This window comes from Poromitra crassiceps, assembly GCF_964638095.1.
Source record: "Poromitra crassiceps genome assembly, chromosome: 17".
Lineage (NCBI taxonomy): Eukaryota > Metazoa > Chordata > Actinopteri > Beryciformes > Melamphaidae > Poromitra > Poromitra crassiceps.
Window position 1 is genome coordinate 20,602,411 of NC_139635.1, and position 15,767 is coordinate 20,618,177.

At 45.4% G+C, this 15,767-nt stretch overlaps 1 protein-coding gene across 1 annotated transcript in view; it reads left to right on the forward strand.

The window, feature by feature from the left end:
• LOC310792244 (NACHT, LRR and PYD domains-containing protein 3-like) overlaps window positions 1–15,767 on the forward strand; it is a gene marked incomplete at its 5' end in the record, with an annotated part of 133,906 nt that overhangs the window by 20,671 nt on the left and 97,468 nt on the right. Inside the window, one exon of the mRNA XM_083653971.1 lies at window positions 6,579–6,734. Within this exon, the coding sequence (XP_083510097.1) occupies window positions 6,579–6,734 (156 nt within the window). The remainder of the gene's footprint in view (window positions 1–6,578; window positions 6,735–15,767) is intronic.

A 15,767-nucleotide genomic window follows, 5' to 3' on the forward strand; every position in this document is an offset into this window, starting at 1 on the left:
TGGGTACTAAAGTTATATGCCCCCCGCCCCCTCTCTCCCCCGATGTCATAGGGCGCTATGAAATGTAGCCAAATCATCGGAAAAGGTGATATTTTCTTCAGTAGCCTACTACCTTTTGTGTGAATATGATAAAGTGTGGTTATTTATGGTGGAGGGAAGGTCATGCATTTATCTCCAGTCACTCAGGGAGGGACATGGAAAAATATTTAGAGATCTGGGGAAGGTGAAGGAAAAAAACGAAAACAAAGTCGCCCCTGCACCATACCCCCCCCTCTCATAAATAACGAACAGTCCCTAATTAGGCTACTTCATGGTAGGGCTGAACGATTTGGCTAAAAAATCTAATTGCGATTTTTCTGACCGATATTGCGATTTCGATTTAATTTCGATTTTTTTTTTTATTCAAGTTTTAGTGCAATATTAACTGGAATAAATTTAAAACACAATGGAGCATTTCCCTACCACATTCAAACATCACAATCAACAAACTGCTCTATATTATAATGCAAGGATGAGAACTTGGATAAGAATTCCTTCCAGCAACATTTATTTGCTTTTAAACAACAGCTGCAATTCTCTCTGTGTCTCAGTCTGAGACACAACTCAAGTCTTAAAGGTCCCAATTCGTGCAGCTGTAACCTCTTAAAAACATGTGTCTCTGGTCCATAAAACATGATTCTGGATTAATCTGTCGAAATTATAGCAACCCCGTTTGTTGTGACGGAGTTCTCACTTCCTCATCTTGTCGCTTCCCAAGAATGGCCTGTTTCTATAATATATTCAGAACTAACAGTTCCCATTGGCCGCTGAGGGAGAGCCCGCCCCAGGCTCCCAGCGGCCAATCAGATTAGCGTCTGTGGACCAGCACGCTAGGTTGCGAGTTATCGCTAACTTAACGGTACTACGCTAAAGAGGACATCTCAAAATGCCTAGACTTACCGAATGCACCTCTGCAGTTGCTGGATCACGTACAGTTGGCGTCGCTCCAGCTAGAAGTGTTAATTTTGTGGCTATAGACTAAATGGTGCAGGTAGCTTGTGTGAGAGGGACCCGCGCAGTATGCAGGAGGAAGCTAGTGACGTCGAAATTCCCCCAGATTCCCTCTCTGGGCAAACGACGCGTTTGGGGGTGTGGCTTGGAGGAGACTGCTTGAGAGAGCTGTATAGGGACAAATCCAACTGTGGCAGTTCTGAGCGTGTGACCACTCATTACAGGGAGGGCTGACAGCAGTATATATGCATTTACAAGTAAAAACAGCTTTTGCACGGAATGGGACCTTTAAGTCTTTAACAATAAAAACAAAACAAAAAGTACCAGCACCGCTGCAGCTCTTAACACATTGAGTGCCAAGGACGTCTGTGCACGTCCTAAAAAAAAGTAACGAGGAGTGCCAAGGACGTCTGTGGACGTCCTAAAATCATAATTCATATTATTCCATAATTCTGCTGTTTAAGGTCGTACCCAGCCAGTGAGCATGAATCCCTTCAAGGGATCACACGGCGCCACCTTAAACATCTACACGGGAGCTGCGCCACCCACCTCAGATCCTTTACTTTGTGCAGGAGAAAGCGGAAAAAGCCGTGATCAAAGGGGAAACCGATGCATGCTGCAGCCAGAGCCATATAGATTGCTCTGTCTGCAGCTGACAGTTGGCTGCATCCGCGCCCACAACTGAGCTCTTCTGCTTCTGTCTATCTGTCTGCATATAGTTTCTCCACACGATTCCCTGCCAGAAAGGCAGCACCCGAAGCCGAACGGCCAAACCTTTTCCTTCAGTCCCGTAACTCCCGTTTGGCATTTCCTTGTTGCGCTGGGATGCGCCCGGGGCAAAAACGGAGCCTGCGAAAACAGACTGTGTGCGTGTGGGGAGGAGCCCGCAGCTCAGGACGGGGGAGGGGGGGAGAGGGGGGTGGGGCACGCAGGCTGCACAGAACCACACCACGCCACCACATCAGAAAACACCAGCCAGAGTCAGTGAATGTGCTTGAAATTAGAGTGCAAAAAGTATTCATAAAAGTGACTTTATCTTGAAAAGTAAAAAAAAAAAGCAGAAAACCCTTGAAAGTGCTCTTCTTTCAGAGGCTGTCATTTCATAATGGAACTGTCTAGAAACAAAATTTCTTCTTTGGAAGAAGCAGGAGTGTCCAATGTTTCATTAGAGTCCAGCCATGTCAATATAGCCCTAATAGAAAAAATTCTATAGCTGTTTTCAACTGAATGGAAGTGAATCTGGCACAGGCTCCAGACAATTTTACTGAAGCGCTGTGGCACTCAATGTGTTAAGTAACTGCCCAAGGATCGCTTGGCCTTTTTTGCAGCGGATGGCCTGGCTCCTTCCTGTGCTGCACTTTGAGGCACAGCAGCAGCATCTGGGGTGATGGCAGCCCTCTTCTCCTGCAAAACACAAACATAACTGTTAAGTTTTACATTAATGCAATTCACATCACCCACATTCATTCACACATCAAAGACGGGGCACAGGGCAGGCTATATACACAAGCAGTGTTTCAGTGAAGCCCTATTTTGCAAGGAAAGGAAGGGGAGAGAGGGGGAGGATGAGGAGAAAGGAGAGGAGTGGGAGAGGAGAGAATTAATGCAGGTTACCTTTAGTGCCACCTGCACTTGTTCCATCTCTCTCTTCACCCGGGCCTTGATTTGTGTTACATTCTCTGCACTTATGTAGCTTTTTCAGAACTTTTCTGAAAAACAAAATAATTAACCAAATTATTCTATAAGTACTACATAGCTGTATTGCATTTTTAAGATTGGAACTATACTAATAATGATGTAGGAGGGACAGAAACTAGGGAGGAGAGATGGGGAGGGAGAGAGCAGAACGCTGGGAGAGGACATTTGAGTAGCTACTACAGAATCATTCCATTTCCCAGACTGACAATATATTGGCTATATAATATATTGGGGGATGTGAAGAGGGGCATTTAGACATTACTGTAGGCTTACCAAGCTAACGTTACAATACAAGTACTGCATTCAGGCAGAGTCAGACTGAGAATGTTAAGTGAGAGGGGAAGAGGACATGTAACGTGAGCTAGCCAGTTAGGGCTAGCAAGTTAACTTTACTAGCTAAATGAGCTATCTCCTTAGGGAGAGAGCTAGCGTTAGTAAAGTTAACTTGCTAGCCCTAGCTGTTGGGCTAAATAACGTACCGATGGCGAGGTGTAGTCTGTGGCCGAAGCACTGGAGTCTGGTCCATCTGTTGATTTCCATAGCTTTTATGACGTTTGAAGCGTTGTCGGTGGTTATGCACCGCACTTGCATAACACTGTCTTTTGGTCACTAACCGATGCTCTAAATCCAAAGTAGTTCCAGCCTTTCTTCGGTGCTAAATCATCTGGCGGCCGCTTCTTGTTCTTGTTCGGCTGAAGCCATTACACTTTCGAGTCTTGTAGAGAATCCAGTCAGTGCACTATTAAAAATCCAGTCAGAGTGAATAATGTGTCAACTTTTGTAAAGTTCGCTAATCGCTAGCTAGCTATATTCTGCAGACTGCAGCTAATGCTTTCTCCTCCTCCATCCAGCCACGTTTGATACTGCGTGCTGCGTAACATACGTCACGTCTACTACAGCGTGCTGCTGCTGCGTAACGACGTCACGTCACGTGTACCTACTGTACATGCAGTCATGTCACATGTATAATGTTAAATCGTCAAATCGCAGCCTTTGCTATGAATCTAATTGCGTTGTTTCAAATCTCGGTTTCGATTTAAATTCGATTAATCGTTCAGCCCTACCTCATGGGAATAATTTGCTTTACAAAAAACTGGAGCCAAAAGATAAGAATTAGCCTTGTACCTAATACATGCTGGTGCATCTGTGATCCATAAAGTCGATCAGATGAATATTGAAAGCCTTGTTACCATGCTGCATGTGGACAACACTTTCTGCGTTGTGGGCATATTGGTTGTTGAATGAATTTGTTCATCATACACTAGCCTAGGCTACACTAACCTATGAAAATATTCATTTAGGCTACTAGGAGGAGCTGGGTGGAAATGCCTCCCCTTGCCTCATTTCAATCCGGGAGGGGTGGGTGTCACCTGAAAGCACACCCCACGACGGGAATGTGGCGGTGCTGCTTGGCTCTGTGTTAAAGCAATTTCTGTGGCGAGGCTGCCGGCTTTGCGGGCCTTCTGAACTGCAATATTGCGCGATCTGTTTGTGAAAGTGGGTATTGTCTCCGTCTGGTTCATCCCCGATTCTACCTACTTATACTCCCATCACTCAGACTGATGACATCGTCACTGATGACATCATCACTGATGACAGTGATTTTATAGGCATCCAAGAATTTAGTGAAACTAAGGAAGTAACAGACTAAGAACTAAGCAAGGGGAGGTACCTTTTTCTAAGCTTTGTCTGAGGGGAGGCCTATGGTCTCAGACTTTGAAATCCTCTGGGGCCAGTTGCACCAAGTGGTCTTAACTATGCCTGGTCGTAACTCCTACGTCGGTCTTAGTTAAGACCAGTCTTTAGAGTGGATTTACGCCTGTTGCACCAACAGGGCTTACGTCTGGTCTTAACTACGCCGGTCGTAGCAATGCGCGTCCATGTGAATTGCCGGGGAATGCCCCCCTGATTGGCACAAAAATGTGCCTCGCGACCTGCTTGGAGCGTCACTGCCACTACGCTCTATCAGCCACTACTGTATGTGCATCACTACACCCTCCCTCCTCCCACCCTCCCTCGCTCCGGGGGAAAATGGCGGCGATTGAGTGCCAGACAGTCTGAATGAAATTGAATTTGATTTGGGAAGGCTAAGCCACACAACTAGTTCGTTATAATCGAACGTCATGCTTCGAAGGCGACTTTACATCGATGAGGACGGTGAGGACTCAATCACAGCAGATCTCCGCTGATAGACTACCACAGGCACAGGCACCTTACGCCTCCTCCTGACCATGCGTAATATTTACGACCGGTCTTAGTGAGAAAAAGGCGTAGCTGTTAGGTCGTAAAGTTACGACCGGCGTAGCTTAAGACCAGTCGTAAGACCACTTGGTGCAACTGGCCCCTGGTCCAGCTAATCTACAGTCACCTAAACTATTCTAACCTACCGGCTTCCCTCAGCCATTGAATCAGAATCTGAATCAGCTTTATTGGGCTGTATGTACACATACAAGGAATTGGACTCCGCTTTGCTTTGCTCTAAAAGTATTCACATACAGAAAAAAGAAATAAAGAACAGGTTAAAATAGGCAAAAAGGGTACATTTAGACATTAGCAAAAATGTACAGTAACTACTACGTATATACAATAAGTGTGGTGTAAAGTGTCTATTTGAAATAGATCCAATCGCAGGCGCCTCGATCCCAGATAACCTGTTGAAGATGATGATGATGATGAAGTTCAGGGCAACAAAGTAGTTACTTGCAACACTAAAAGGGGTTTATCTTGAGAACCCTTCGTCTGGTCGACTTCAAACTCGGGGAATGCGCTTAGGAGGACTCAACGGAGTGCAGGGAGCTGAATTCCGTGTAATTCGGCATAGCGCCACCTACTGACAACACAAAAAGCGGTTTATCTCGATAGCCATTCATCTGATCGACTAACTTGGGGAGTGCTGCTGGTAACCCGACATAAACCTGAAGGAGTGCAGTGCCCTGTTTTCGTGCAATTCGGCATAGCGCCACCTACTGGCGCGTTTGATATCGATAGTCATTCATCTGATAGACTTCAAACTTGGGGAGTGCGCTGCTGGGAACCTGACATAAACCTGATGGAGTGCAGTGCCCTGTTTTCGTGCAATTCGGCATAGCGCCACCTACTGGCATCAAAAAAATTTGTTTATCTCAAGAACCGTTCATCCGATCGACTTCAAGCTCGGGGAGTGTGCTGCTGGGAACCCCACATAGAGCAGTGCAGAATTTTGTGCAATTCAGCACAGTGCCGCTTATTTGCAACACAAAAAGCGGTTTATCTTGAGAACCGTTCATCCAATTGACTTCAAACTTGCTGCTGAGTGTGTGCTGAGAACTCAACATAGTACAGTGCTGAATTTCTTGCAATTTGACATAGCACCATTTACTGCAACACAAACAGCAGTTTATCTCGAGAAACATTCGTCCGATTGACTTCAAACGTGGGGAGTGTGCTGCTCGCACCCCGATGGAGTGCGGTGCCGCATTTCATGCAATTTGGACTCATGCATAATCGTGGTGCCACCTACTGGCAACACAAAAAGCGGTTTATCTCGAGAACCATTCGTCCGATCGACTTCAAACTTGGCGGGTTTGTTGCTGGGAACGCGACAAACCCGACGGAGTGCAGTGCCCTGTTTTCGTGCAATTCGGCATTTCACCACCTACTGGCAACAAAAAATGCGGTTTATCTCAAGAACAGTTTGTCCGATTTACTTCAAATTTGGGGAGTGCGCTAATTGGAACTCGACAGTGCAGTGAACGCTCACTGGGTGGTGAATGGAGGGAACGGACACTGCACTAGTAATAATAATAATAATAATAATAATAATAATGTACCTACTCATTGTAAAGCACTTTGGATAAAAGCACTATATATTGTAATTAATGTCACAGCTTCCGTTCTTTTTGTCTTTGCAGAAAAACCACTCTACGGGAAACTAGGGAGCAGTGTTGTCCTCAGGCCAGACTTGTCCTCTGTGACTGGTCCCATCAATACCATAATATGGAAGTATGAGGATAACATCGCCATGGAGTGGCGTGATGGGCAACTCGACTCCTACCATCAATTCAAAGGTAAACTGAGGCACAGTGGGTGATTTAAGCTCAGATATAACAGGGGGAGGGAGGGACAGGGACTCAGATCTAATGTTATGCTGAATGGTGCCATGGTTTTTATAGACTTATTTGAGAAAGAAAGTTGAACAAAGTTCACTCTCAGAACTTGTTGCATTCAGTGTAGGAGGAGAAAGCACTGTAACCTGACCCCCAGAGGGTTTGTTACACCAGTGGTTCCCAACCTTTGTGTCTTTTGTGTCTTTGTAACCCTTGAGCTCTTGTGTCATCATGACAATTATAGTTAGAGATGGGACCAATCCAATATCGCTATCGCTATCGGGGGCCGATACATTACTGACATAACTCACGTATCGGATATCGGACTGAAGTTGCCGATCCACGTGCCGTGGACCATGAACCCACCATAACATAACATAGTGCTAGTAGTAGTAGTAGTAGTAGTGACACACCAAACAAACAACACTTCACCTCATGCAGGAGGCTTCATCAGGTATACGTTAAAGCAGTGGTGCCCAATTTGGGCCCCGCGGGCCAAGTTTGGCCCGCGCTCTGTTTGGCCCCCCCCCCCCGATTTTTTTTATCCAGAATGCAACTCTGGCAAGTTATCAGATATCTGCACTGATTGCAAAGGGTGGACACGCTTTTTCATGTGGTGACTTTGTGAAACAGTGTCTGAATGTGGCTGCGGATATACTGGGCCCTATTCTCCCACAGGCCTTCGGCGCAAAAACTGGCCTTAAACGCAAAAAAATGTGCCTTGAAATACTCTGTGTTTACTCTATGTTTTGAGTGCTTGAGTGGCCTTGTGGTCTGAGTGTCCGCCCTGAGACTGGGAGGTCGTGAGGTCGATCCCTGGCCGAGTCATACCAAAGACTATAAAAATGGGACCCATTTGCCTCCCTGCTTGGCACTCAGCATCAAAGGGTTGGAATTGGGGCGTTTAAATCACCATGTGATTCCCGAGCGCGGCGCACGCTGCCGCTCACCGCTCCCCCAGGGGATGGGTCAAATGCGGAGAACAAATTTCACACATTGTGTGACAATCAGTGGGACTTTACCTTTACTTCTCACCCACATAGGCTAAAAAAGGTATTTGATCATAATATGTGTTGTTTTACATGTAATTGTGCCCTTGATCTTACATTTCTGTCCTGTGATAGGATGGTAAAAACAGTTACATGTATTCGTTTTTACCACTATTGATCTGATGTTAGGCACTCGTTTGAATACCACAGTGCGGGTTCTTTGAATTAGTCCTTCAGAAGGTGGTCACTTTCAATGATGTGCCAGTGTCTCTGAATAATATTTTAAAATTCATGGCCCACCGCAAAATATGTTAGAACACCTCTAGGTCCGTTCCTCCTGGTCTTCTGCTTAGGCTCTATTATTCTCAAATCTCTCGGCCGCCTCATCAATCCAATCTTGAGGGAATCCCCTTTCCTGGAAACGAGTCTTCATCATAATGCATTCCATTTTAATCCACTGAATTGACTTATTGGCAAGCTTTTCTTGAGTGCTAAAGGGTGGAAACGGTCACTGCACAATAGAGTATTGTGGTCTATATGTTTTCTATATAGATCCGTGATCAGTTTATTCTCCACTTTTATGACACATCCAGAATATCCACTTTAGTTTCATCCATGCATATTGTAAATTTCAGATGTTTATTAGCATAATTTATTTGCTCCAGTGGCCACCTTAAAGCCCCAATCAGTAACTTTTTCACCTTAATATAACAGCTTTTTGGTCATTGAAGATGGTAGAGTGACTTGTAACAGGAAGAACGTCACATCTATTGGTCACACACCGCCCGCAAAGGCCTCTCCTGGGACTAAGCAAACTCAACAGATTTCCCCTCCGTGTTAAAAGTTCATTTATCAAACCCAAAAAGTGGTTTATCTCAAGAACCGTTCGTATGGATTGCAAGCAGCTGTGTGTCGGAAAATAAGCTATTTACAAGACATAAATACAGGCATTTCACATGCCCTGTTTTCCTCGTTTTGAGGTCACAGTTCAAGCTGATTATCGTTTCTGCTGATGCTAATCAAACCGAAGTTGTCAGGGTGACTTAAACATCATATTTAAAGCTGGAAATAAGGTCCAGGGTGTAAAAAAAATTAATTGTCCTTTAATGACAAAAAGATGGCATTTCTCAGGGGAGACATAGATGTAGTCAAGGACAAAAAAGGGAGCTCAGGGCCAAGATACAGAAAGTAAAAATGTATTTTAAGGACAAAGTGGAGAACAGATTCTGTACAGGGAACCCCAGACAAGCATGTGAGGGTCTTAACAAAATCATGGGTAGAATGCCCAAAAGAGAAGAGGATTCAGCCATGAACATTTCCTTTGTAACTTACGTTAACCGTTTTTACGGAAGATTAATCACCCCAGTAAGGACAAGAGCGACGCCATTTGCACCAATATACCAAGAAACCCCACAATCCAGCTGTCCGAGGAGGAGGTTGGCACCTGCCTCTCTCGGATTAAGCCCCACAAAGGCATTCTCGAAAAATTGTATGTCAGCCTGGAATAGAGCATCCTTGTTTTTAATATCTCTGTCTGGCACAGACGTTAGCCAATAGAAACAAGCTAAACAGGATTGTCAAGATGGCAGGGAAGATAGTTGGCCGCCAACAAAAGCAATTACCGTAAATTCCGGACTATAAGACGCACCGGTGTATAAGCCGCGGGACCAAAATTTACTATTTTTTTCTTCTATAAGCCGCACCGGTCTATAAGCCGCGGGTGTTTTGATGTTTAATTACCATATGAAAGGGTTCGTGCACAGAGAGGAATGTCGGGAAAGCGATGGCTGTTTGGGGAAGCTCCCATTTATTAACATTTCAACAAAACAAAACAAAAGTCAGGTCACTAATCCCCAGACAAAATCACACAACAATAGGCTATATGTGCAGCAAACCTGTAACCAGAGAAGTCAAGTCACTAATGCTCGTCTTCCTCTTCTTCCTGCGTACTGAAACCACCAAAGTCCTCATCTTCAGTGTCGGAAACGAACAGGTTCAGGGTGGCTTCGTCAACCACTCTCCTCTCTCCTTCATTGTCACTCAAAACCAACGAACTCCTCTTCATCTATAGCTGTGTTTCCATTACAGTTTTTCGCAAAAGAATTGCGATATTTCTACAACTTCGACAATGTACAATTGCGACTTGTAGGCGTTTCCATTGAAGTTGCGTTTGAGTGATTCCCCGTTGCAGCAGCTGCCACAGTGATTACGCACGGGGATCTGCCCCATATCCCGTCCCCTGCATGCTCAAATCCAACCAATGGTCAATGGAAATCCCAACATGAAGTTACAATGCATATAAACGAGCCTGATTATCAATTCAAAAGAAAATGAGTCGCAAAATGTTGCTGGCTGCGTGAATGCAGTCAGCGCGACAGGCAGAGGAAAAAAGGTAGCCTAATAGCCTACAACTGGTCCGATTTTGAGATGGAGGGGGGAAAAGGCTGATTTGGTTCTATAATTGCACCTGAAACGTGTGCAATGTATTAGCCTACTCACAGTCACTGTATTCACTTCAGACAGCACCACCGCACCAGTGTGTGCTTTTCATCCTCTCATCTCGCCGCTGTGCCAAATGCGCGCACACAGGCAGCCTGCTGTCACCATGGACCGATTTCTGCCATTAAACATTATCTAATTTGCCGGCTACGCTTTTGCACAACACTCGTCTTTCTGCTAGGTAGCGTTGCTTCAAAGTTTTCCACTTGCTGCGGAGGTTTTGACACGGCTATCGAACCTTACTTACCAAACTTATTTTCCGCTCCTTTTCCAAGGGATAATATGGGTCACATGACGTGCAAATGCGAAAAATGTGTTTCCATTACACTTTTGCGATAAACTGCTATATCGACACGTCTGAAAAACCACCTCATGATCATCTACTGCTCGTTCTCATGCTGTCGAGAACGAGCAAAGCTTTTTTTTGGTGAAAGAATCCTCCAGGGCGCTTCTTGTTAACAGTCCGAGTGAGTGGCAGGTCGAACGTCAAAGGCACTTCATCCATATTTATGATCTGCTCCGGTTCGATGGAATATTCCTTGATCTTCCTTTGTGTGAATTCGCCGAAGTTTGTGATTTTCTCCTGGTAGTCGGGGGAGGGAGTTGATGGGCTTGTGGCCGTTTGCTTACCGTAATTACCATATGTAAGTGGTCACGCACAGAGGGGATTGTCGGGAAAGAGATGGCTGTTTGAGGAAGCTCCCATTTACCGTATTACCATAACATTTCAACAAAACAACATAACACAACACCACCGTTGTTTATTTTTACAGTGCACACAGTGTCCGCGGTGTGGTGAAAAGAGGGCAAGAGAGGAAATTAAAACAGAAGTGGATTTATAGTTAGAAAGAGTGCTAAAAAAGAGAGATTTTTTTTTTTTTTTTTTTTTTTTTCTGAAAAAATCCATAGATAAGACGCACCGTTATATAAGCCGCAGGGGCCAAAAAACGGGAAAAAAGCCGCGGCTTATAGTCCGGAATTTAAATTCCGGACTATAAGCCGCGGCTTTTTTCCTGTTTTTTGGCCTTTTTTGGCCCCTGCGGCTTATATAACGGTGCGGCTTATCTATGGATTTTTTCAAAAAAAAAAAAAAAAATCTCTCTTTTTTAGCACTCTTTCTAACTATAAATCCACTTCTGTTTTAATTTCCTCTCTTGCCCTCTTTTAACAACATAACATAACACAACACAGGTAAGCAGAAAGAAAAAGACGAAGCAATCACCGCCATGAATGAGGAAATGACTCACCTGCTGGAGGCTGGAGATACACGGCTTGGGCTAAACTTTTACTCCGTGAAACACTATCGATTAAGTCCGACATCGCTCAGAGGTTTGAGCAGCTTGAAAACAAGTTTGAAAACGTGCAGAAGTCCATCCACTCAATCACTAAAGAAAATAAGGCAATCGTGAACAGAGTTTCTAATGCGGAAAAGCGCATCAGCGCACTGGAGGACAAAAACAACACAGTGAGTCCGAAAGTGGATAAAATGCAAAATCAAATCGAAACCCTGCACACGCAGGTTGATGACTTAATCAGCAGGAGTAAAAGAAATAACATTCGCCTGATCAATGTAAAAGAGGGAGCTGAGATTGGTGACATGGACGCTTTCGTGGCAAAATCCTGTGTTACATCCTGGACCTGAAGGAAGGCGAGAAACCACCAGAGGTGGACAGGGCACACCGGGCGCCTCGGCCACGTCCAGACCCCGGCCTGCCACCGAGGGCCATCTTCATCTGCCTACTCCGCTGGCCCGACCGTCAACTCATCCTCCAGGCTGCGGGGAAGAAGCCCCTCACCTGGGAGGGTACGCGCTTTTTCGTCCGGCAGGACCTCTCCGCGTTGGTGCAACAGAAACGCGCAACATACAACAGCATCATCGAAAAGGTTAAAGTCAATGGATATCGCTTTGGCGTACTGTACCCAGCGAGACTCGTCATAACCATTGATGGACAGCGGCGGAACAAGAGCTCAAAGTGAAACTGCCGAATATCTTTTGAGTTGGACTGGTCAATAGTACTGTGAGTAACTAAAATAAAAAAATAAAAAACGGAATTCTCTCTTCTTTAGCACTCTTTCTAACTATAAATCCACTTCTGTTTTAATTTCCTCTCTTGCCCTCTTTTCACCACACCGCGGACACTGTGTGCACTGTAAAAAAAAACAAAAAATACCATTAAAACACCCGCGGCTTATAGTCCGGTGCGGCTTATATAAGAAAAAAATAGTCAACTCTGAAGGTGCGGCTTATACACCGGTGCGCCTTATAGTCCGGAATTTACGGTAGATGACCTCTACAGCTGAGCTGTACAGAGGAAGGCCCTGCTGATCATCAATGATGAGACACGACACAACCCCTCCACACTGAGTTTGAGCTGCTCCCCTCAGGGTGGCGCCAGGGGCGCCGCCAGGGATTTTGGGCCCCATGACAGGACATAGTATGGGCCCCACTGATGCCGGTGTCCAAAGGGCGCCGGCCGAAAAATTTGGGCTGTTTGAAGCTAATTTAGAGGATAATATCGCATTTTAAATTATATTAGGATAACACTGTAGTGTTGTCATTATTCAGTCTTAACCATCAATATTTGCTCATTTTCTCACACACCTTCATCTCACCACCATCCCTGTTGAATCATCATACTCTCTCTCTGCTCTGAATACACCAGAGGGAACAAAGAAATACTATCAACTAATGACTAGAAAGAATATTGATACACATGTGGAGTCCAACAGGAGAGTGTTTAGCATGAGACTGTTGTGATATCATTATTCAGTCTTAATAACATTATGTTCTCCTTTTCTCACTCACCATGTCACCTCTCCCTGCCGGCATAGGCGATTCTAGACCTACCCAACAGGGGTTGCACCACCCAGAAGTCAATATTGCTCCGGTAGGGGGGTAGGATAAAGAAATTTTGTAAATTTTAAAATAAAATGCATTCATCTGGGGCACTCTGAGAGCAAAATGCCCTAAATGTATACAGTAAACCAAATATACATTACTCATTCAACTCAACATCAATCTAAAAATAAACATCAAATAATAAGTAAACAATAAGGCATCATGCCATCAGATGAGAATATTTCCAGCACATATAAATTATATAATCCCTCTCCCCAATAAGCCCAACAAACACATTTTCCCAGCACAGTCAATCACATAGGCTACAGCTAAAACAACTGGCACTCGCACAATACAAAGAAACATCAATGACTGTCAAATCAAGGCACTACCAGTGAACAGCGAACGGGCACTGCAACGCAGCATCAACAAGGAGCCACATGGAGGACGAATCCACCGCATGTAGAACACAATACAAACGTCATTCCACACAAACAACAACAAACATTAAACACTCACTTGTTTCTTGGATGCACAGCAACTTAGAACAAAAAACCCCAGCAACTGGATCAACAAAATATCAATTGAATCCACTTGGTAAACATTAGAAAACCTCACTGACCAGCAGCGTACTTTTTGACTTTGACTTTCACCACGCAGTTAAGTTTTTGGGAGGCGTGCCTATTTCTCCTGTCAGCCAGGCAGGGAGAAACCATTTCTTGAAAATCGAAGGGGAGTGTGTGTGGAAGATGATTTGGGTTTTTTTTAACCAAAAACAAGCAATTCGTTTCACTAGTACATTGAATAAAATAGTATATTCATTACAATACGTTAATAATTGAATACTGCAAAAAATTCCCTAGTGTCCAAGCTTTTAGGGCCCCTGTCAGCTTCAAGGGCCCCTAGAATCGTCCTAGGTTTCCACCCCACTACGGCGCCCCTGGGTGGCGCTAATGCAATCAATGTAGTCAATAAACTACAGTAATGCGAACAGGGGAGTGCAGGCTGTGTAGGCTGTGCAGGGTGTGTAGGATGTGTAAGCTGTGCAGGATGTGCCGGATGTGTAGGATGTGTAGGATGTGTAGGCTGTGCAGGATGTGTAGGATGTGTAGGATGTGTAGGATGTGTAAGCTGTGCAGGATGTGTAGGCTGTGTAGGATGTGTAGGCTGTGCAGGATGTGCAGGCTGTGTAGGATGTGTAGGATGTGTAGACTGTGTAGGATGTGTAGGCTGTGCAGGATGTGCAGGCTGTGCAGGATGTGCAGGCTGTGTAGGATGTGTAGGATGTGCAGGATGTGTAGGATGTGCAGGATGTGTAGGATGTGTAGGCTGTGCAGGATGTGCAGGCTGTGTAGGATGTGTAGGATGTGCAGGATGTGTAGGATGTGCAGGCTGTGTAGGATGTGTAGGATGTGCAGGATGTGTAGGATGTGTAGGATGTGTAAGCTGTGCAGGATGTGTAGGCTGTGTAGGATGTGTAGGCTGTGCAGGATGTGCAGGCTGTGTAGGATGTGTAGGATGTGTAGACTGTGTAGGATGTGTAGGCTGTGCAGGATGTGCAGGCTGTGTAGGATGTGTAGGATGTGCAGGATGTGTAGGATGTGTAGGATGTGTAGGATGTGTAGGATGTGTAGGCTGTGTAAGCTGTGCAGGATGTGTAAGCTGTGCAGGATGTGTAGGCTGTGCAGGATGTGTAGGATGTGCAGGATGTGTAGGATGTGTAAGCTGTGCAGGATGTGTAAGCTGTGCAGGATGTGTAGGCTGTGTAAGCTGTGCAGGATGTGTAGGCTGTGCAGGATGTGTAGGATGTGTAAGCTGTGCAGGATGTGTAAGCTGTGCAGGATGTGTAGGCTGTGTAAGCTGTGCAGGATGTGTAGGCTGTGCAGGATGTGTAGGATGTGCAGGATGTGTAGGATGTGTAAGCTGTGCAGGATGTGTAAGCTGTGCAGGATGTGTAGGCTGTGCAGGATGTGTAGGATGTGCAGGATGTGTAAGCTGTGCAGGATGTGTAGGATGTGCAGGATGTGTAGGATGTGTAAGCTGTGCAGGATGTGTAAGCTGTGTAGGCTGTGTAGGCTGTGCAGGATGTGTAGGATGTGCAGGATGTGTAAGCTGTGCAGGATGTGTAGGCTGTGCAGGATGTGTAGGATGTGCAGGATGTGTAGGATGTGTAAGCTGTGCAGGATGTGTAGGCTGTGCAGGCTGTGTAGGATGTGAAGGATGTGTAGGATGTGTAAGCTGTGTAGGCTGTGCAGGATGTGCAGGCTGTGCAGGATGTGTAGGCTGTGCAGGATGTGTAGGATGTGCAGGCTGTGTAGGATGTGCAGGATGTGTAGGATGTGTAAGCTGTGCAGGATGTGTAAGCTGTGCAGGATGTGTAGGCTGTGCAGGATGTGTAGGATGTGTAGGATGTGCAGGATGTGTAGGATGTGTAGACTGTGTAGGATGTGTAGGCTGTGCAGGATGTGCAGGCTGTGTAGGATGTGTAGGATGTGCAGGATGTGTAGGATGTGCAGGATGTGTAGGATGTGTAGGATGTGTAGGATGTGTAGGCTGTGTAGGATGTGTAGGATGTGTAGGATGTGTAGGCTGTGTAGGATGTGTAGGATGTGCAGGATGTGTAGGATGTGTAGGCTGTGTAGGATGTGTAGGCTGTGCAGGCTGTGC